This window comes from Bidens hawaiensis, unplaced genomic scaffold, assembly GCF_021521415.1.
Source record: "Bidens hawaiensis isolate Kalapana, Puna unplaced genomic scaffold, B.hawaiensis_p1.1 tig00020767_1, whole genome shotgun sequence".
Lineage (NCBI taxonomy): Eukaryota > Viridiplantae > Streptophyta > Magnoliopsida > Asterales > Asteraceae > Bidens > Bidens hawaiensis.
Genome location: NW_027493191.1, coordinates 399,698 through 423,587, shown reverse-complemented (window position 1 = coordinate 423,587; position 23,890 = coordinate 399,698). Strand labels below are relative to the sequence as shown.

General features: G+C 35.8%; 3 protein-coding genes and 1 pseudogene across 5 annotated transcripts; 3 read left to right on the top strand and 1 right to left on the bottom strand.

Annotated features, from left to right (window-relative positions):
* Positions 1-8,760: 8,760 nt before the first annotated feature.
* Positions 8,761-11,411, top strand: LOC143561655 (dihydrofolate synthetase-like; annotated as a pseudogene). Its single transcript, XR_013140349.1, has 10 exons — positions 8,761-9,029; positions 9,155-9,252; positions 9,365-9,515; positions 9,590-9,652; positions 9,723-9,884; positions 10,012-10,203; positions 10,326-10,425; positions 10,525-10,656; positions 10,761-10,892; positions 10,978-11,411. The product of XR_013140349.1 is annotated as a dihydrofolate synthetase-like (transcript).
* Positions 11,412-15,380: 3,969 nt separating this feature from the next.
* Positions 15,381-16,601, top strand: LOC143561654 (ethylene-responsive transcription factor ERN1-like). Its single transcript, XM_077049671.1, has one exon. The coding sequence runs from the start codon at positions 15,666-15,668 to the stop codon at positions 16,443-16,445; it is 780 nt and encodes a 259-aa protein (XP_076905786.1). The 5' UTR covers positions 15,381-15,665; the 3' UTR covers positions 16,446-16,601.
* Positions 16,602-17,635: 1,034 nt separating this feature from the next.
* On the bottom strand, positions 17,636-20,139 carry LOC143561653 (tubulin alpha-5 chain-like). 2 transcript variants are annotated; one of them, XM_077049670.1, is made up of 6 exons: positions 20,024-20,139; positions 19,729-19,943; positions 19,441-19,640; positions 18,843-19,351; positions 18,080-18,200; positions 17,636-17,994 (listed from the first exon to the last, which is right to left on the bottom strand). In XM_077049670.1, exons 1-6 carry the CDS (start codon positions 20,137-20,139, stop codon positions 17,884-17,886), a joined length of 1,272 nt encoding a protein of 423 aa, XP_076905785.1. In that variant the 3' UTR covers positions 17,636-17,883. The 2 variants fall into 2 exon arrangements, with proteins under 2 accessions (XP_076905785.1, XP_076905784.1); XM_077049669.1 differs by having other exon boundaries at positions 17,636-18,200.
* A 1,094-nt stretch (positions 20,140-21,233) lies between these two features.
* Positions 21,234-22,645, top strand: LOC143561651 (superoxide dismutase [Cu-Zn] 2-like). Its single transcript, XM_077049668.1, has 5 exons — positions 21,234-21,367; positions 21,457-21,558; positions 21,647-22,021; positions 22,133-22,186; positions 22,453-22,645. The coding sequence occupies exons 1-3, from the start codon at positions 21,283-21,285 to the stop codon at positions 21,829-21,831; spliced, it is 372 nt and encodes a 123-aa protein (XP_076905783.1). The 5' UTR covers positions 21,234-21,282; the 3' UTR covers positions 21,832-22,021; positions 22,133-22,186; positions 22,453-22,645.
* The last annotated feature ends 1,245 nt before the right edge of the window (positions 22,646-23,890 follow it).

Here is a 23,890-nt window from a genome sequence, read left to right as displayed (position 1 = left end):
TATCTTTGATAAAAAAGAGCTCAACATGCGCCAACGGCGATGGATGGAAACGCTCAACGACTACGATTGTGAGATTGTTTACCATGAAGGCAAAGCCAACGTCGTGGCCGATGCCTTAAGTCGCAAGGAACATGAGAAGCCCAAAAGAGTTCGAGCGTTGCGACTAGAACTTCAAATTGATCTCATCGAACAAATCAAATCCGCTCAAACACAAGCGATTAATGAAAACCAAATCTCCGACGAAAAACGTAACGGCACCATTGACTCGTTAGTCAAGGGTGACGATGGTATCCTTAGACTCGGTAATAGGATTTGGGTACCAATCATTGGAGACTTGCGTGAGAAAATTTTGAATGAAGCTCACAAATCCAAGTATATGATGCATCCCGGAAGTGATAAAATGTACCACAGTCTCAAAGCGAATTATTGGTGGAATGGAATGAAAAGGGATGTCGCTTCGCATGTTGCAAAATGTTTAACTTATTTGAAAGTCAAGGCTGAACACCAAAGGCCTTCGGGATTGCTTCAGCAACCCGAACTTCCCGTATGGAAGTGGGAGTTAATTACTATGGATTTCATTACCAAACTCCCGAAAATGACTCGACAAAACAATGCAATTTGGGTAATTGTGGATCGTTTGTCGAAATCCGCACATTTTATATCCATCAATGAGTCGTACTCAATGGATAGAATAGCGCGTATTTATGTAAACAACATCGTTGCGTTGCATGGAGTACTGTTGTCTATAATTTCTGATCGAGACAGTCGTTTCACATCTCATTTTTAGAAAAGCTTCCAACAAGCTCTTGGTACGAAACTTAATCTTAGCACTGCCTATCATCCGCAAACCGATGGGTAAAGCGAAAGGACGATTCAAACGTTGGAGGATATGCTTCGCGCTTGTGTGATAGACTTAGGTGGAAGTTGGGATGACCACTTACCCCTAATGGAATTTTCGTATAACAATAGTTATCACACAAGTATTCAAGCAGCACCACTCGAGGCGTTATATGGTCGTAAGTGTAGAACGCCCATGTGTTGGTCTGAAACCGGAGATAATCAATTATCTGGACCCGAGATAGTCCAAGAAACCACCGACAAAGTTTTTCAAATACGAGAACGACTTAAGATGGCACGTGATCGCCAAAAGAGTTACGCTGATGTCCGTCATAAGCCGTTGGAATTCAAAGTTGGTGACAAAGTGTTATTAAAAGTCTCTCCTTGGAAAGGCGTTGTTTGCTTCGGTAAGAAAGGAAAATTGAGTCCTCGGTTAGTTGAACCATACGAGGTACTTAAACGAATCGGCACTGTTGCATACCGTTTGCGACTGCCTGAGGAAATGCAAGGTATACATGATGTATTCCATGTTTCAAATCAGCGTAAATGCCTGACTGATGAATCTTTGGCTATGCCATTAAAAGACGTTGAAATAAATGAAAACTTAAAATTTGTAGAACGTCCAATCCAAATAGAAGATTCGAAAACAAAGAAATTAAAAAGACGAACTTTGAAAATTGTGAAAGTAAAATGGGACTCGCGTAGAGGGCCCGAATATACATGGGAACTCGAATCGGAAATGAGAAAGAAATACCCCCACTTATTCGTGTAAAACAATCTCGAGGACGAGATTTGTTTCAAGGTGGGAAGGATGTAACATCTAGAACATTTCGAGTTCAAAATGTAAACTTTCCAAAGTCTAGGGACTAAAATTGCCAAATTCCAAACTTGAGGGTTAAAAATAAAAATTCTGATTTTATGACCCATCGCGCTACGCGATGGATCAACTGAGAGACCCATCGCGATACGCGATGGGGTGCTGACAGTGAGACGTGTGGCAAGCCACGTGTCCACACGTGGCACACCAGTCGCCACGTGTCCCGACACGTGACCACACGTGGCACGACGTCCGCCACGTGTCAATACGTGGCACACCGTCTGCCACGTGGCGACACGTGGCAGACCTACGCAGTGACTGTGCAAGGCTACGTCGCGCTACGCTGCGGGTACCAAGGACCTCGTCGCGTACCGCGATGAGATCCCAGATTTTGCCTATAAATAGCAAGTCCGGGATCCCATTAAAGGCACACCAAATTCATCTTTCCTCTCTCTCTCTAACATCTCTCTAGCCATATTATCATACCTCGAAGTTCGTGCCTTGTTTCCTCGATAAGCGTGTCCCGATCCCTCGTTTGTGTACCAACGTTTCCTTGAAGTTATGCCACCCTCCACCCACATACCAAGAAGGCGTTTGTTATTATGGCAATAAGTCTCGAGAAACGTGCAAACGAGTATTGAAGATAGGCGATCATTGATTTACGTGTCGAGAAAAGTGAAGCGGCGTTGGAGTGCTGCTCGAGTTCCTAGGGTTTCCAATACGCCACTAAGGTTAGGCGTAACGACAAATCAATATGATATAATATTATATTCAAGGCTTAAGCCTTAAGTCGAGGTTATACTCGATACCTCGATAAAAAAAATAGAAAACATAACAAAGAAATGAATGAAAGTAGGAATATTGAATATTGTTAAATACGTATACATGTGTGTAAGTATATATGTATATATTCTTTGTTATGAAAATATATTTAATGAATAAATGAGTATTCTTAAATAAAAGAAAAAGAATACGTTTCTTAGAGAAGAAGAAACGTCGGGTTTTTATATAAACTAAAGGTTTATAATTACTTTTAAACTAAAGGTTTTCAAGTAAAAGTAAATGAACTAAAGGTTCATCGAGTTTGAGATATAAAATAAGACTAAAGGTCTTAAGCCGGATTGTATATCCGACTAACAAATGTTTATACTCGTACTATAGGTGCGAGATAAATAAGGGAAAGACCCTCGGACGGTGAGTGAAGCCGATCCCAAAGCGATAAGGTGAATACGCCCCCAAACTTTTATAAACTTATTTTCAAACGAGTCAAACATGTTATGTGAAATTGTTTACAAGGAACTACGTGTTCTTAAAACCGTTATAAATAAGGGTATAAACCTAGCCCTCAGGCTGTGGTATACGTGTGTCTGGGTCCTTACATAGGCGGTACTACGCAGTGGGCACACCGCACCACCCTTGGTCGTAGGACGCTCTCCTGCATAGAGTATGACCGTTGTGTATATTTACGGGTACTTAACTAAGTCGAACGCTGTGGTGTTTGCTGAGGTGACCTAGAGTAGAGGCTCGAATTTATAATGTGTTGTTTGACTTTGTTATTCCTAAGCCACGATGGGCCGAGTCAGGCGTAGTCTCGAGGGGTAATAAAGTAAAAAGAATTTTTTTTTGCGTCAGCGTGTTCACCAGCATTCGTTGCTAACGTATTTTATTTACATTTTGCAGGTGAACAAAGTTAGAGCTTGGAATGACGAAGTACTATGATATCCGATGGCTCGGATTTATTTTGTATAAACTTAACATCTGAAAATGGTGGTTTGTAAATATAAACAAGTAATGTTTTGTTAACAACTCTAACGGGTGTTTTATAATCCCGTCTTTTGAATGTATATATAAATATTACATTTTGATCCTTAAAGTTTTATAAGACTTCCGCTTACAAACGTAACTCTGATTTATTTACAATTGTTGTATCAACTATTGGTCGCACTCCTAGGCCTAAGATGGGGGTATGACATCCGGCTACTTCACTTATTTACTGGTCAGAGCTAGGGTTGCAAACGAACCGAAAGAACACGAACAATGCCTTGTTCATGTCCGTTTGTTAAGGAAATGATGTTTTCACGAACGCTTACCGTATGTACGATTTTATGTTCGTATCCCTGCATTAAGGAAATGAATGTGTTAATGAACGGTTCATGAACACAGATAAAATTGACAGGGCATAATGATTAATATCAATGTATTCATAAATGTGAATAATGAGAAAGGAAATGAGAATAATGTAAAAACAATAAAAATAGGAGAAAATAGTTTCTTAGACCACCCGCTATGCGGCGCGGTGGAGGTGGATGGCAGGCTCCCTTTGGCGCATAACACCACCAAAGGGCGCCCTTAGTGGTGGGCGCCGTTCATGCCCATTGTTGGAACGTCCGACGCGAAGAGAGGAAAAGGTGGGGTATTTTGGTGGGCCCTCTCTCTCTCTCCATCTCTCACACATACATACATACATATGTGTGTGTGTATAATTGGCGCTCTTGGGACATTAAACCATATCGGGACATTATTGGTTGGGGCTTCGATGCCCCCCTCCCCGGAGCTTACGTGGCGTTGACGTGGCACTATGGAGGGGATTCGATGCCCCCCCCCCCACACCATAGAGGATGGTATTATTCTATGTTAGGGATTAATAAATAAATAAAAATATAAAATGTTTAGATTAAATAAATAAATGTAAAAAAAACTTTTATGAACAACATGCACAAACGAACATAATTGAATGCCCATGTTCATTTGTTTAACTAAGGCCAGGGGGTATACTCTAACCCCAACATAGATTAAAATGACATAACACTTTAAAAATGGATTAAACCACTTTCTACTTGTTTTAAATTTGTTAAAATTGGGTATTGGATTATGCTTTTAACGGGTTAAAATGCAAAGAACAATACATTCAATTAACAACTAATATGGGTGACATGAAATTAAAATGATCAAATAGGGGTGGCAATCGTGATTCATTTGGTTGAATGGGTTGTATCAAAATGTATATGATGTTTTAGAATGAGTCAAACTAAAAAAAGAAAATGATTGAAACAGGTCAAAACGGGTTGACATTTCTCGGGTTTTTTTTATGGAACGAGAAAACCGGAGGAAACTTTTTAGTATTTTTACTTTTTAAGTTTTCGATTTATATTTCGAGTTATAATTTTTTAAATATGTTTTTTTAAATTTTTTTGATGAGGGGTTTTTAAATGGGGCAAAATGGGTTGAGGGTTGAGATTTCAAAAACCTCTCACCAAAAAATGTAAAGAAATAATTAAAAAGTTATAACTCGAAATATAAATCAAAAACTTAAAAATTAAAAATCCTAAAAAGTTTCTTCCGTTTTTCTCGTTCCATTAAAAAATCCGAGAAATGTCAACATTTTTTGCCCGTTTCAATAATTTTTATTTTTTTAGTTTGACACTTTGACTCATTCTGACCCATTATATAAATTTTGATACAACCTATTTAACCCATGAGTCATAATTATCAGCCCCAGGATTATACCATTTTTTATTGGGTGAGATGAAGTGAAAGAGATAAAAATGAATGAAATTGTGCTTATTTATTTAGATTTAAGATGAGTTAGGGGGTGTTTGGCCTAGCTTTTTTAGTGAAGCTTATAGCTTTTTTAGCTTTTTTTACAAAATAAGCTTAATTAGTGTTTGTTTTAGCTTTTTAAGCTTATGCTTATTAGCTTATATAGGCTAATGTGAAGAAGCTTATTTGAAGATGGTTTTTAACTTATTTGAAAAGCTTATTTGTGTAAGGGTGTAAATTACTTGTTTACCCTCAAACGATGGTGGTTTAATTATTATTGAAGCAACTTTTTAGTGTAACAAATTAAAGAATAGTGAATTTAACAATGTATTAAGATGCATAATTAATAAGAGACAAATGGTGGATAATTAGTGAGGCAAATGGTAGAATTTCATAAAAGAGACAAGTTGGTCGAAGTTGGTAGATACGGATTAATACGTTGGTGGAAGATCGAATCTTACCAATAGGGATGAGATCGGGACCGTACCGGTACAGACCAGTCCCGACCCCAAAAATCACGACTTCTTGGTACCGGTATTGAAATATTCGTTTCGGTACCGGGACGGTACCAGTATTGAAGGCAAAAATTCGGGAAATATAGGTCCGTACCGGTACCAAAACTCAAAACTTTGGTACCGGTTTTGGTACCAGTACCGGCACCAGTGCATATTTTGTTCATCCCTACTTACCATCCATCTACCAAATCTCAAGCCATTAGCTCTTACCTTAAAAAATCCTATTTATCAAACACCCATCTACCATTTATCAAGCATTCAAAAAATTTGCTTGAAGTGGAGTAACACGAACCTATTTTAATATACTGAGGTAATTTGTTCTCTTCGTTTTTTTTACTTATTGAATTGGTTTCTCTTTGTTTTAATTTTCAATTTGTTATCTTTGTTTGGCCTAATTTTTCGTCTTCCTTGATATAAATTTTATCCAGATATGATGGTATAACTCATAAAAACAAAGTAGATACATATACAATATAAGACATGTGATAATATGTATCAATGCCCCTTTTGATCATTTTACTAACATAAGCTAAATAAAAAAACTAACACAAACACTTAAAAAGAGCTTATCAACTTATAGAATATAAGCTAATCCAAACACTTAAAAAGGTTTATCAAATGAAAGAAAATAATCTATAAGCTTAAAAAAATTATAAAATTATAAACATAAGCATAAGAATATAAGCTATGCCAAACACCCCAGTAAGATTCTTGTTCGGTTTCATACATTTGTTAAAACAAAGTACCATAAAAAAAAGAAGGGAAAATTCCCAAAATAGCCCTTTTAGAAGAAAGAAACTAAAAAATAGCCCTAAATTTCAACATATTCCCAAAATAGCCCATCTAATTTGGACTGAGTAGACGAGATCTGAAAAATCCTCCTGCCAATAAAATTTAGACAAGTGTCAAAATCCGACGAGATTTTTAAAAATATTAGGGGACCAGTACATATTTCCTATTAAAAGTTCTTGAAATTAAACAGTCTTGCCATACGGTCTTTTCATGTTTCCTAACGGGTCCTCACAACTTCCAAAAACATGGGAAAATATGCCTTCAAATTCAGTCTTTCAAGACGCATTTAGGGTGAATTTGTACCAAAAGACGAGTTTGTAGTTTATTTCTTATGTGTTTAAATTTAGTTTAGACCTTCAAAATTTATTTATATTCCGTCTATACCGACAATATAGTATGAGATTCCGTCTTTTCCGACATGATTATCCAAAGAATATACATGAGATATCTTAATCATCTTCCACTTCATACCACCCTAAACCATCCTCTCATACCACTCTAAACCTTATCTTCCATGGATTTTGATAATGTTGTTGTTTGTTATGGTGGTAATTGGCAAACCGGCAACGGAAGATATGATTATGTTCCAATAAACTGTAAACTCGTTTCCGAACGTCGAGATTATGTTGCCGTTAAATAGGATCCAACGAACCCGGGACCCATATCCATAACCTCCACTTGATCACCCCTCTTAAACTTCATGATTTGAAGAGTTAGAATTTGATGAAAATATTTGAATGAATGAGGATTGATGAAGATAGATATAATGTAAATATGGACGGACAAGTAAGAATATACTAAATGCTCGTCTCCTTCGTACAAATTTTAAAGATTCGTGTCTTAAAAGACAAATTTTTATGCACATTTTTCCATGTTTCAAAATATATAGGTTCGAGATAAGAAACTTAAAAATCCCGTCTCGCAAGACAACTTTTTAATATAAAGATTTTGTGAAGAATATGGACGGGTACCACAATATTTTCAAAAATATGATCCCCTTCGTTCAAATTTTTCAAGTAAGTGTCTTGAAAGACAAAGTTGAATGGCATATTTTTCCATGAGTTTAAAATATATAGGGTCGAGATAAAACTTATATAACCCGTCTGGCAAGACAACTTTTAACATAAGGATTTTGTGAAGAATATGGACGGGTACCACAATATTTTCAAAAGTATGATCCCCTTCGTTCAAATTTTCCAAGTAAGTGTCTTGAAAGACAAAGTTGAATGGCACATTTTCCATGAGTTTAAGATATATAGGTGGAGATAAGAAACTTATATGACCCGTCTGGCAAGACAACTTTTAACATAAAGATTTTGTGAAGAATATGGACGGGTACCACAATATTTTCAAAAGTATGATCCCCTTCGTTCAAATTTTTCAAGTAAGTGTCTTGAAAGACAAAGTTGAATGGCACATTTTTTCATGAGTTTAAAATATATAGGGTCGAGATAAGAAACTTATATAACCCATCTGGCAAGAACGCTTTGGAATATAAATTTTAGTTAAAAAATATGGAGGGATCCCTCAATATTTATAAAGTAGTGATCTTATTGGTAAAAATTCACCCTAAATGCGTCTTGAAAGAATGAATTTGAAGACACATTTTTCCATGTTTTGGAAGTTGTGGGAACCCGTTAGGAAACATTAAAAGACCGTCTGGCAAGACTGTTTAATTTCAAGAACTTTTAATAGGAAATATGGACTGGTCCTCCAATATTTTTAAAAATCTCGTCGGATTTTGACACTTGTCTAAATATTATTGGCCGGAGGATTTTTTCAAATCTCGTCTGCTCGGTCCAAATTGGATGGGCTATTTTGAGAATACGTTGATATTTAAGGGTATTTTTTATTTTAGTTTCTCTCGGCTATTTTAGGAATTTTCCCAAAAAAGAACGTTCTCTCACCAAGCCGTAATTTGAGTTCACTTATTTATTCGGCCATTGCTCACCATTTTGCTTCTTTCTGCTTCTTGAAAACCGAGGTTTGTCTGTGTTTTTTTAATCATTCGTGGAGATTTCAATTTCAATTTCAATTTGAGATCTAGGGTTTCAGAAATTGATTTTTAACAACAGCATTTGATCTATTCTACAAGCTCTTAACTGTTTACTCAATCTCACTCTCTTCTGTCGTCCTGCATAATCAGCTTTGTTTTAATAGTTATGTACTACGTTGTATGGTGAAATGTTCGTGGTATTTTAACATGTTGTAGTTTTTGCTGAACTTGATTTGTAACTGCCCAGCTTGCTACCAATTCAGATGATATTCTCCAGGATTGCTGGCAGTTTCTATCGCCACCACAAGTCTTTCTTTGCCAGGAATTACCTAAACGCTTTAGGGCTCAGCTGTAACTTTTCGGGATTAATATCAGAACAAGAGTCGGAACTGAAGGAGTTCAATGACTATCTGAATAATTTGAGAAATCTGGCGTTCCTAAAGGTGCTGGAACCGACTCTGATGATGGTTTTGATCTTGGAAGGATGAGGCGCTTAATGCAATCACTTGGAAACCCTCAATCTAAATATAAGGTCCTTAGCACTTTTATATCATTATATGAACCTTCAAAATTTCACCATCTAATATTACTTACCAAAGTAATTTGCTTTCTTATATTTAGATGAGCTTGCTAATGACTTGATGTTATTTTATCTAGTCCATTCACATTGCTGGGACCAAAGGAAAAGGTTCAACCGCTGCGTTTGTGTCCAATATTTTACGTGCTCAAGGGTATTCTGTTGGTTGCTACACGAGGTATGGCTTGTTGATAACAAAACAATGATTAGTTTTTGTAATACATCATTTCATTGACATTACACAATATTTCAATTAACTTGCAACTATTTGATTCACCTTCTCTAAGCAGTCCACATATTAAAACCATAAGGGAACGCATAACAGTTGGAAAACTAGGTGATCCGGTATCTGCAAAGGCAGTTAATTCCTTGTTCCGAAGGATAAGAGCTGTTCTTGATGAAGCTGTGCAACTTGAACAAGGGCATCTTAGTCATTTTGAGGTATCCCTTTCAGTTGATGCTAACAACGACCTTGTAATCAAATTTCTGATTGCATTGCTTCTCTCATGATATAGGTACTCACTGCTGTGGCCTTTAATCTATTTGCTGAAGAGAATGTTGACATTGCAGTTATCGAGGTAGACTTTCTTTTCATCTCGAAGCACCCTTTCTCTGATCAAAAATAAAACTTTGTGTTTTCATTTGAAGGTTGGATTAGGTGGTGCTCGTGATGCAACAAATATCATCTCTAGTTCAGATCTTGCAGCTTCTGTTATAATAACTATTGGTGAAGAACATTTAGCTGCACTAGGGGGGTCGTTGGAAAGTATTGCAGTTGCAAAATCAGGCATCATTAAACATGGCTGCCCAGTTAGGTGGTTCTCCCTAGTTCCCATACACCGATTATATCAATATATTTTCATTTAGGCTTATTTCACCGAACTAATTATATACTTAAATCTGGTGATGGCCATGTAACTAAGTTTGAAAATATTAGGTGGTACTAGGCGGGCCCTATCTTCCACACATTGAGCTCATTATTCGCAATAAAGCATCTTCAATGTGTTCTCCGGTAATCTCAGCATCTGATTTTGGAAATTGAAGTATCATTAAGGGAATTAACAATGTCTCTGGCATTCCGTGCCAACTATCTGATATTATAATTGACATTGAGAAAGACTTGCCATTGGTATGCACCTAACTTTTACTTGTGCAACACCCTTTTCAGTTATGATTGACACAAATACATTATCTTATCACCTTTTCAATTCAATTGTCAACTCTAACATAACTTTTTGTGAACTTATTTAGTCTATCGAGCTCTATGATGTAAATTTGCGTTTGCTGGGATTGCACCAACTTCAAAACTCTGCAACTGCCACATGTGCAGCACTCTGCCTTCGAAATCAAGGTTCTTCAACTATGATCCCTCTTACACCCATTCAATATGTAGTGTTAAAAACATATATTCTCTGTGGTTGTTTTGCTGTAGTTTGCTTTTGTATTACAGGATGGGAAATATCAGATGGATCGATTCGTACCGGTTTGGAAACCACACAACTGCTAGGAAGAAGCCAGTTTTTAACATCAGTAGAAGCTGAGGCGTTAGGGCTACCTGGTGCTACAATTCTACTAGATGGAGGTTTAATGATTTCTGCCTTTACGGGCTCACGCATATGTGATCTGAAGTTTGACCAAAAACATTCATTTTTTCTTTTTGTAACCTTTTTGGTATCTTGTATTCAGCTCATACCAAAGAATCTGCCAAGGCTTTGGCTGACATGATTCAGCTAACATATCCGGACGCAAAATTAGTTTTTGTGGTTGCTATGGCAAGTGACAAAGACCACCAAGCATTTGCAAGAGAATTACTTGCAGGTACAGTTCTTTATTTGCACGATTAAAATAAATGTCAGATTTTTATATTATAAATTGCAGCCTTGATGATGATATGTTATTGCAGTGAAGCATCAAGTGGATGCTATATTTTTGACAGAAGTTAGCATTGCTGGGGACCAGCACAGGACGGCTTCTTTGTCCTTGTTAAGAGACAGTTGGATCCAAGTTTCTAACGACTTGGGTATTAAATTATGCGAGTATGGAGTTGAAGAATATGAAGAGTTGCTCAAAAATCACTCAGGTAAATCTATAGACCAGTTACATGACAGTACTTTACTTTTCAACAGTCGGTCGGTAGTGGAGTCAATGAGGATCGGGAATACAATACTTAAATCAAAGGGCAGTGACCGATCATGTCTTTTTGTGGTTACTGGGTCGTTGCATATTGTTTCTTCGGTGTTATGCTCCATCTCATGATTGAAACTTGGAAAGATTTAGATGTTCTTTTTAATGTGTAACTCTTGTTTCAATTTCATTTGTATACAATTACTCAACTTGAAAGATTTACAACTAGTAACTTCAGTTTTTTAAGAGATTTGTAGAAAAGGAAATTGTGAAGACACCTCTGTTATAGAGGTGCCTACAATTTTTTAACAATTAATAATAAACTAAGTATTAATAACATTTAATATGTGAGATGCAAATTGAGCAGAGTGCATTCACAAGACTTGAACCCACACATATAAAAGAAAAAAAGTATGATCCATCTCCTTTTGGATGTGGTGGTCAAAACTAGGGGTGTGAACGAGCCAAGCTATAGCTTGTAAGTTACTTGAGGCCAGCTCGTTAAAAACTTGAATTGAGCCGAGCTTAAACAAACTGGGTTGGCCCGTTGGGTTTACTTCATTTCTTGAAAGAGCCCAATTCAGTGTTGACAAATAGGTTGAGAAAAAACATGTTTAGTTAAACTGATTTGTTTTTAGTGAGTTGAACAGAAACAAATCATCTTTTGTTCATTTTGGTTAATAGTTAACACTTGAATTAATCATTATAAATGTATTATTACAATAAAATTATTTTCTCTACCTTTTCATCCTTTCCACCCTAAGACTCCAATTCAAGACATCAAATCTTCAACTATACAGGAAACAAGATCCAAGACTAATCTAGACAACCACTCTCTTGGTTGCCATAGAAGGACGACGATTGACGATGATGAGGTAGTCAAATCAGTGAATGAGGTACGTTAGCGCCAAAGCCACCAGCATTAATACACACGCGATCCTTTGATCAATTGTTAATCCTGTTTTATCATCCATCACACACATCAATGCCTATAAATCAACACAAACAAATATATATACAAAAAGAAAAAGACATGAACCAATATTACTTTGATCAACAAGATCAGAGGATTGGGCTACAGTTCCAGAAGCGAATCTAACGCTTTTGGTTGGTGCCATTCTGTGTGTCTTTATAATGCTTTTGATGTAGCTCTGCAAACGTCTCTACGAAAGAGGCGGAAAGCAGAGTTACGTTTGGAAGAAGAGAAAAGGTGATGGTTTGGACGAAGAAGAAGCTTGTAAATAAGAATAATAAGCCAAATGTTGAATGGGAGGTGGTGATAGGACTAAGGGGAGGCCACAATATTTTTTGAGAAATAGTCAATTCACATATATATTATAATTAATTTTCATAACTTAAAACAAATAAATATAAATAACCCAAAAATTTTCAATCAAGGTCTTTATAAGATCGATTGTTATGTGTTTTTAAACTCTTCTTTTATACACAGAGCTTGTCTTTGTAACAATAAATCTATAATAGTGAAAAGTTGTCAAGAAAACTTTAAAAGAAAAGTATAAGTTGAAGTGAGTGGTAAAATGATTGTTTAGCATCTAAAAGTATTCACATTGGAGTATCTGTAATCTTCTTTATCCTTAAAATACAAGGAAAACATTAATAAAAAAGAAAAAGAAAAAAAACTCCATACTCTTTAGAACTTACAAATACTTTCATTAGTCAATTACAGTTAGAAGACTAGGTGATATGGTTCAAAACCTACAAATAGAACCCGAGTGGTGCGAGCTTGAGAATTATGATTTTGATTCGTGTTCGTAGGTTGCAAGCTTGGAATTTTTTTTCAAGCTATTTAGAAGACGAACAATCCCGTATGCATGGGCGCACGAGTAAACCCGAGAAAAGTGTTTGTTAAACATATTGAATTTCTTATAATCATCCTCTTATGTGAGGGCCATTTTTACACCTAGTTTCTTATTTCAAATGCACCCCTTTAAATATTAATATTAATATTATGTTTGTCGTAGCTTCCCTATGGCACATATTCCTTAAATAACAATTACTTTGAAGTTCAAGTACCATTAGCATTTCTTTGGTTAGACACTTAGACTCGTGTACCGTCTTCCTTGGTTACATCCATTTCTAGGGAGTTAGGCTCGGGAGTGTTTCTTTTCCTTTTCCTTCTCCGCAACAAGTAATCTGTGATATCTTGGAAATTCATGAACAAAACATATCCTAGAGAAGTTAGAAGACTTATAGAAGACCATGTTAGTGGTACGAATTAGTGTTGTCTTATTAGTTTGTAGCTAATAAGAATATAAGATTGTACAATTATGTCAGATATTATGGCTTATGTATAAGTTTCATGAATGTGCATTATTAGTCTTTAGTTTATGTAAATGTGGCACACTGACATGTCACTATATTCTAGGTAAAGTGTTACAAATAATTATTATTGGAATAGAGTAAACGCAAGATAATTGTTTATATGTGCCCAATTCATTTCAGCTATTCAAAGAACACATAATCGGATGGGATTGGCTCTAGTCCTAACTTTTAAGTTTAATGTGTTAATTTAGATTTCGTTTTGGCATGAATATCACTGAATCACGTTAAGACCGCTTTTAGATTGATGACATTATACATCACCAACATAATGCCTAAGTATAATACACTTTGGAAAATGATTATTTTGTCATACATGTGATAAGCAGATCGAATCTAGTACGAACGGAAATTTTAAAGGACATGGCACTCGAAGATTTAGATATGATCATGTTCATATCAACTCACTTGGTTGAGCTTGCGTGTGCAATCAAATGCTGTAAATTACAAGCCAACGTGAGCAAACAAACACGATGCAAAATGCAAATTTTCATCATCATAAATTGGTATACATATGTCTACCCTTCAACCATAAATTGTTGTTAACCTATAATCAATTACAACCCTTGAAAACTAAATGTTACCGGTCAGCTTATTCTTTTTGATCATAGACCATTATTTTTTCTTTTTTTCTAAACAAAAGCTCAAAACATTTGGCATCTACCTATCTAAAAAGGAATGATGTATAACTCTCATTTTTAAAAATATTAACGTCATTTAACCTTACATATCATTTTTTTTATCTTAAACCGTTACGTTTGTTTCGCACATCTTTGATAACAACGGTCAACCAATCCAAAATTCTTTTTACCCTTGAAATATGGCTTAATGTTTTCAATCTAAAACTTACAAAAGATAATATCAACAAATTTTAATCGGTCCCATTCACATAAATCAATCATGTAACAATTTCTTGTTTTTTCCTTTTGATTTTCAACGTCCAACTCTTTATTGACCTTTTAGTGGCCTTAACCCTTTTTTCTTGGATGACTTGGAATTTGAATCCAACAAAACGCAGCGTTTACGACAAGTCCGATATTTTTAAAACTAAACCTTTTTTGTTTTTGTCTATTTTCTTCATCACACATTTTATTGTTGAGGCTTTAGTATTTGGAGCCATTAAGATTATTGCTAATTGTCCTCCACGTGGCAATAATTTAGGCCTTTGAGATTTTCATTTCCATCTATTAGACTTCCTTCAATTTCAAAACACCCCCTTCATTTTCATTATATTCTTTTTGATCCTTTAAAAAATCAAACTTTTAAATATATAAATACACAACCCTTTAATATTGTTTTTTAGGAATTTCAATTACATTATTTTGATGTTTAAAAAGTTTGATTTTATTTTTGCATACATACCGAAACAAATCAAAATAAAAAGAAAACTTATACAAATACGTACAAACTAAAGACATGAGCTTTTACAAAACTTATTCCAAGCTCGTCAAGTTTTCATCAACCGAGCTTCGTTCCAAGCAAAGCTCCAGCACCTGTATGCTCAAATAGGCACCTAAAACAAGAAGACAGCATATGAACACTTTTGGATGTTCGGTTCGGTGTCTTTTTGCCGAAACAACATAAAACTTAGGCTAAAACTCAACATATTGAAAACTTAAGGGATCAAAATGTATATTATAACTTTATAGTAGTTTACTTCCCACGCATACATGCATTTCCCACCTTTAGCTTGGTGTTATATGACCAAGTCCACCTATAAACATTTAAAGATCAAAGTCTCATATTTGCCCTTTTGATGGATTAAATTCACACCTTTTAGTGGCTACTAATCTAAGCCATATCAAAGGGTAAATAAGTCAATTAACTTAATGGAATGTTTATACAAAAATTGCAAATTGGCCATGTTGGTTGGTAATAGTTTTGTCTTAATAGGAGAATAAAAGAATGTTCAATCAGAAAACAACAAACACTATAAACCAACACATAGAAACCTCAGAAATCACAACTAGACCTATACATACAAACATACACATGTGTGTGTGTGTGTGTGTATGCATGTATATATAGTAACAATATATAGGAAGCAAAACAAGAAGATAGAAGAACACTTTTAAGTTCATATCAAGATATCATCTCTTAACCATATCCTATAAACTTTTGACTCCAATGGAAATCCAATTCCAACGAGGAGGTAATCGAGTGTCGGTTCCAAAACCGAGCAAAGGAAGGGGTAAATTTGGAAACAATAACAATAACAGGTTTATAGGGGTGAGACAAAGGCCTTCGGGCAGATGGGTGGCTGAGATCAAAGACACAACGCAAAAGATCCGCATGTGGCTTGGGACTTTTGAGACTGCAGAAGAAGCAGCTCGAGCCTATGATCAAGCCGCTTGTCTCCTTCGTGGCTCAAATACACGAACCAATTTCATAACCCATGTTTCTCATAACTCCCCACTCGCTTCACGGGTAAGAAACTTACTCAACTCCAAGAAAATGGCCAAAAAGAAAAATCAAGATTCTTCTATTCCCTCGGTTCCATGTGTCAACAATGGTATCAGTACCAGTACCAGTACCAGTATCAGTAATAGTAGCAGTACTAGTAATAGTAATAGTAGTTTGAGTAATAGTTGTGAAAAGCTAGAAGAAAATGTTTCTCAATTGTTTGATGATGCCTATAAGCCGGATTTGAGCAACTGTTCGTCTGCAGCGTGTGATTTTTCATGGGGTTTTGGAGGGAAACTTGATCAAAAGTATCCAATGAGTCAACCGGAGTTTGAGTTGCCTAACTCGGGACTGGAACTTTCTGAATTTGAGAGGATGAAAGTCGAAAGGCAGATATCGGCTTCGTTGTATGCCATGAATGGAGTGCAAGAGTATATTGAAACTGTTAATGATCCTAATGAGGGAATATGGGATCTTCCTCCTTTATGTTCTTTGTTTTGTTAGTTTTTTCATTTTATTTTTAGGATTTGGTTGCGGTTTTTATAAAAACAATGAACTTTCTGAGAGATGAACTGATGTAAAAGAAACAAGAATATCAAGTTGTTGTTCATTTGACTTTTGATGAAGGTTTCCATTGTCATTTTCAACTTAATTTAATCTGCAATCATGAATATTAAGATATTGATGTCTTAGTTTGAATTATTTTGATTCTCTTGATTATTTATTAAAAAAGAATTACACTTTGATTAGCTCATCAAACTATAAAAGCTTTCTGATGAATTAGCAAGGAATTCCCATCAAACTATTAATATATGTTGGTTATATTTTCATACCAAGTCCATAAATTACAACATGTTTAAAATTGTCATTGTTTATTATCTACTGTACGCTTAAAATCCGTTAAAACTTACAACAGTCCACGCTTAGTGAATTTGGTTTAAATTGTAGGTGGCAATTATGACTGACCCATTCTTTAAACAATAGGTTGATTTGTGCAAAAATAAATTTTCTATGGGTTCATTTGGATAATCTCAAATCCATCAACGGGCCAAGTTCTGTCTTCTTAAATTAGTCAACGGGTCAAAAGTAGTAAATTTTAGCTACCATCTGTGACCTCTCCACCACGTACTCGGTGTCACCGGCACCATCACAGTGACTGCTGCCTCCACTCCACAGTTGCTGCCATCGACACCATCTCCGCCGCGTCACCACCATCGCTGTCGCCACCGCTCTACCACCACCGTCTCCACCACCACCGCCACTAGCCAACATAAGAAAATATAGTGTGCGATCTTATTTTGATACTTTTTTTTAAAACAACTCATTTCAACCCATCTCCATTTTGGCTTAATAAAGAACCCATTTTGGCCCAAACTAAATTGATGTTTTTTAAAATGACCCGTTTCGGATTGAACCAGATTCAAGCATTTTTAAAAACCCGTTTTGATCTGAACTCATTTCGCTCACCGAGAATCCGTTTTGACACATGACCCAAACCCACCCAACCCACCCAGTTTACCAGGTCTTGTTTAAATAGTTCAGCTTAATGTTAAGGTTGCATCTAAGTTCTAATATCCTAGTCTCATATGGCTGCAAGGAAAACAACATATGTTTTGTTTTTAAGGCTGAAAGACCAAGATTAAGGATCATCAGGAACTGTGTTAACTAACTAACCTCAATATTCTAGTGTGGAAGTTTCTAAAGTTTGGTGAAATGGCCATGTCTCTATGCTCTTGTGTCTGTGTTAAACCTTATATTAAACTATTTTCCACATTTATCAGACTTGATTATTCCTAAGGATTATCACAAAATGTTAAGAATTAAATAAATGCAAATGGAAACAACTATGTGTAGACAGATGAATATTAGAATAATGATATCTTCAATGGTAGTTGTAGATTAATATTATAATCATTTTTAAGTTAAAAATGTTAAGGAAAGCTTACCAGTTACTCTTCTTCTTCTTCTTGTTCCTCTTCAGCATCTTGACCAACTTCCTCATAATCTTTTTCAAGAGCAGCGAGATCTTCACGGGCTTCTGAGAACTCACCTTCTTCCATGCCTTCACCCACATACCAGTGTACAAATGCACGTTTCGCGTACATGAGGTCAAACTTGTGGTCAATCCTATTGAAAACCTCAGAAACAGCTGTGTTGTTGCTTATCATGCAGACTGCACGCCTTGTCTTCGCAAGATCACCACCGGGAACCACTGTGGGCGGTTGGTAACTTATTCCACACTTGAAACCAGTTGGACACCTATATTAGAGGTGGTAAAATGATCACGTTAGACGGGTTTGACCCGAAACATTATTTGTCTGGAGTTTTTTGATATTATATAAATAACTAATGTGTCAACTGTCAAGTATTATTACATTCTTTTTGCATAATATGATGGCAACTTGCATAATAATAACATACATTAGACAGAAATCCGTTTCATTTAAAACTTAACTTTTCACCTTACCATTAAAATTTACAAAATTTTAATTTGACTTATTCTTTTATAGAAAGTCAACACGGTCAAAGTTATCACAACCTCAGTTACCAATCACCATGTCATCATTTTAACCTGGATAAGTTACCAAACCAAATTTGTTGAAACCTTTTATTAGGATGTTAAAAAGTTTAATGGCTTACATGGTTAAAAACAAAGTCTTTTTACTCAAAAGTGTAATCTATTTTTATATGTAAATTTCCATGAAATTATTTAATGACTATTATGCAACTAAAAATACACTTTGGACAACTTTCAGTCTGTTTTTAGCCTAATTTTATTAAATCATTTGATCTGTTAAAGATAAAACATAAGCAGAACCAACCCAATCATAAGTAGAATATGCTACATCTAATCAATGGGAGTGGCCTTATGTAAGAATAATTTTGGCTGAAAGAACATACCAATCAACAAACTGTACGGTTCGTTTGGTCTTCATAGAACCGACAGCAGTATTAACATCCTTTGGAATAGCATCCCCACGGTACATTAAACAGCAAGCCATATACTTTCCATGTCTGGGATCACACTTGGCCATCATATTAGCAGGCTCAAACACAGCGCTTGTGATCTCTGCAATCGAGCTCTGCTCATGGAAGGCCCGTGCAGCAGAGATCACGGGTGCATAAGACGAAAGCATGAAATGGATTCGAGGGTATGGGACGAGGTTCGTTTGGAACTCATTAATATCCACATTAATGGCTCCATCAAACCTCAAGGAAGTGGTTAAAGAAGAGATGGTTTGAGATATTAAACGGTTTAAGTTTCTGTAAGTCGGCCTTTCAATATCTAAAGCCCGTTTGCATATATCATATATGGCTTCATTGTCTAGCAACACCACCACATCTGTGTGTTCTAACAGGGAATGAGTTGATAGCACACTGTTGTAAGGCTCCACGACCGCAGTTGACACCTTCAATTCCATTACAAAATCCATCATGTTAATGTGTTATTCATTGAATCTAATAATGTGTTGAATTATATTCTTTTACGTAAAATAACCTGTGGAGATGGAAAGATACTGAAGCCGAGTTTAGGCTTTTTCCCATAATCAACCGACAAACGTTCCAAAAGCAAGGATCCTAATCCGGAGCCAGTTCCACCACCAACAGCATTAAAAACCATAAATCCCTGCAATCCGGTGCAGTTATCGGCTAATTTTCTCACACGATCAAGACACAGATCAACAATTTCTTTCCCCACTGTCATACAAAACATACATACATCTTTTATCAAATTATTCAAAGCTAATTACTAGATCTTTATAATGCACATACAAGATTATTCTACCTGTATAATGTCCTCTGGCAAAGTTATTAGCCGCATCCTCCTTGCCAGAAATGAGTTGTTCAGGATGAAACAATTGCCTGTAGCTTCCAGTCCTGATTTCATCGATGACTGTAGGCTCCAGATCAACAAACACGGCCCTCGGAACATGTTTACCGGAGCTGGTTTCACTAAAGAAGGTACTGAACGAATCATCTGTAGATCCACTACCGCCTTCACTGCAAACACATTTTATCATCAATTAAAATCAATTAATCAGATCTACCAAATGAATTGAAATAATAAAACCAAATGATACCTTCCTTGAAGGAAGCCGTTGTTCTGGATGCCGTGTTCTAGGCAATAGAGCTCCCAACATGCGTTGCCGACCTGGATTCCGGCCTGGCCAATATGTATGCTAACGATCTCTCTCATAATTTCTATGGAATTGAACGATGAATAATGTTGAAGAAGATGAAAATGGAACAAGGAAGATTAATAAAAAGAAAAGTGCAACGAGAAGTGAGGGAGAGTGAATGGAATTAACGGTTTTTGTGGAATTCGTTATTTCTCCTCGTTGCCGCCAAATTTTCTTTCTTTCAAACCCTCACCACCCAAATCTTTATAAAAACAATTATAAGTTTAGGGTCTCAATTAATTTAACTATACTTATCTAACATGAATATATCATGTTCGTTTAAGTTTCAGGTCGGACACGTGAACACACAGTTTTGCTAAAACGGCATGGTTGTGAATAACTTGTTAAAGTTTATGTATTTATCTGTTTAATATAAAATTTTAATTTATTAAGAAAGTGTATGTTGTGTATAACCTAAAATAGTTGAGTATTGAATGTCACAACTACAAGTTGAAACAAAAATGATCACCATATGCATTATTTAGTTCCCAAGGTATGATTATGTGAATTGTTGTTTGGTAAGACTTGACTATCGATTATGTGAGACTTGAAACCGTTAATTGATTGAATTTGATGAGACTTGATTATCCGTTTCTTCTTTTCTTAGTAATTTGGTGAGAATTGATTAGGTATCTTTTTACTAAATTGATTAACTGTTTATTGAAATTATTTCAATCATGTATCAATGTTTCTTCTTAGTAATTTAGGAGATTTGAAAAGTCATCTATTATTCCAATAGCATTTCAGTTTATTGTTGTTGTAAGCAAGAACTTTCATATCAACTCAGAATCAAAATTCTTTCAGGGTTTGACTTTGTAAAAAATTTCAGAGTTTGACTATGTTATTAACTTCCAATATGATTGAGCTATCATGTTAACCTATATAACAAAATGTTTTATATTAGACAACCCAAAACTAAACTTTTTCATGTCATTACCATATTATGTTTCGAGTCATGTTAAGAGTCATTTACGCACCGTAAAAAAAAAACAAGGGTCCATTATCATAAAATGTGGTTGTTTTGTAATACTTGAAAGTATAAGGCGTGTATTGTAAATCAACTATTTAACATTTTGGTAGAGCGATGATGATGAAGCTGAAGCTCATGCTCCACAAACACTGAAGATACAGATACCGGATAAGATCAAATCAACCGGAGTATGGGTGGTTTAAAAGCGGTGGCAGTCATCACCGGCGGCGACAACTCCGTCAAAGGATCTCTTCAGTTCATTCAGGATACCAACGGTCTACTCTCTAGTTAAATAAATTTCCCCAATTCAATTCAATAGTTAATTGAAATTGTTACCCTGAATTTGTTTGTGATTCTAAACCAGGTGTAACTCAAGTCAAAGGTAAAATATCAGGGCTGAAACCAGGTCTTCATGGATTCCATATTCATGCTCTCGGTGATACCACCAATGGCTGCAACTCAACTGGTATTCTTTTTGAATTATGAAATTGACCTAGGTTTATTAATCTTTTTAGTCAGGTTGTTTGATTACATAACTTTGTTACGCAATTTAGGGCCGCATTTTAATCCGTTTAACAAAGATCATGGAGCTCCGTGGGATGAGGTTCGCCACGCAGGCGATTTGGGGAACATTGTTGCTGGAAATGATGGTGTGTACTTCATTGCCCTAAAACTCTTACTGTTTATCTTTAGAATTATACAATTTAACACTTATTATTTGTTTTGCAGGGGTTTCTGAGGTATCCATTGTGGATAAAAATGTATGTATCTTATAAGTTATAACTCACTTGTACCCTATATTTCTTGCATCAAATCTTTATTTATTTTTATTGTCTGAAATGTTAATTTCCAGATTCCATTAAGCGGCCAGCATTCGATATTGGGGAGGGCGGTTGTTATTCATGCTGATACTGATGATCTGGGAAGAGGTAACACCTGTGCATTATGCAAGTATTTATTTATTTTAATACGTTTTTAAGTTATATATTGAAGCTACTCAAGGGTATTTTAGGAAGCTGACTGTGATTTTGATGCTGCAGGTAATCATGAACTTAGCAAGACAACAGGAAATGCAGGTGCTAGAGTTGGTTGTGGTAATTTACTAATTTGCATCTTTTTCTCTTTACAAATGCTAATAATCTGAAAATGAACCCTGAGTCCCTGATAGTTTCTAAAATAGTTGACTTGAGCATATATAATGTGATCCGGGCCATTTTATGTTGTTCTGATAAGTGTTGTTGGTTAAACCAATCAGATAATAATCTTAAAGATGATTAAGATCAATTGCTCACATTTCTCTGTACGAATAAGAATGTTGTTGAACGTAATACTGATGTTTTTTTGCATTGTTATTTGACAGGTGTTATTGGGCTTCAATCTTCTGTGTAAAGCTAGCAATCCGGTTCCTTTATACTTTGTGCAACGTAAGCAACATGTATTTGTTCTTAATCATGTTAAGGTCTGAAAATTAACTAAAGAAGCATGTCTGGTATATACTTTCCTGGCGTGTTTCTGTAAATTTGAAAGTTATTTTGGTTGCATTAGTATATAAACTTGAGGTAATTTAATGTGTCAAAAATTGGACACTAGTACTAGGGTGGTGCGGCTGCCATTTATCAATCAATCATGCCCAGTAAAATCCCACCGACAGCAAAGCTATAAGTAGGGTCTGGGGAGGGTGGGATGTAGGCACACCGTACCTCTATTCAAAGGAATAAAGAGGTGGCTTCCAGAGAGACCCTCGGCTCTAAGTACATGTGTATGAAGCAAAATAAAGGAAATCAAAGTTTAACAGTTATATAAAAACTACTACTAATTATAATAATATTTATAATAAGATCACAGTTTAACAGCTATATAAAAGCTAATAATAATTATAATAATAATAATAATATATGTAAGGGAAATACCATTATGGTATGTGACCTAAATAAGTTAAGTCTAAGCCCTAAGGTATTCAATTCTCTCTAAAAATCCTTAACTTTAATTCTACTTCTCCACGAATTCCTATCCTCAACCATGTCCTCGGAGAGGTTTAGGTCTATCAAATCATGCCTAATCCTCTCATCCCAAGTCAATTTCGGTCATTCTCTACCCCTCCTCCCCTCTATAGTAATGTTTTCTACGGATCTAACAGGATTCGTCGTCTGTCTTCTCTTTACATGTCCAAATCATCTCAATCTCCACTCTCTTATCTTGTCTGCTATGTTCGCCACCCCTAATCTCTCGCGAAACACAACGTTTCTTATTCGGCTACCAAATATGTTCACCATCTTGTTTACCTGTCAACTTCCTGATCATCAATCAAAACACCACTCACGATGATCGGTTGTGAGTCACATAAACCCGATGAAATTCAATTGTTAGAAGTTTAATGGTGGCAGTGCTTTTGGCGTTTTGACTTTTGAGTCAAGGGGTCTTGTTAGATTTGCCTCAAAACCAGAACTTCTTCAACGTATAGCCTTACTCCCTTAGTCAAACTTGAAACTGGGCTACTTCTTGGACTTGGTTATAGAAGGCTCTTAGCCATCCGAGGCGCTTAGGTTAATGCAATCTGAGGCACCAGGACGAAGGTGATAACCTCACATATGTGAGGCGTCCTGTACTAATAAATTACATACTTGTAAATTGATGGCTTATTCTAGGTGACGCTTTGTACCTTCTTAATCGTTGAACACTTAAGATAAATAATAAAAGAAAATATATAGCCTTTTAATATAAACCATGTGTTATCCTGTGTGTGAAATTTTGTACTTCGATATGACCAAACAAACTTTATGTACACTGAAGAAGCAGTA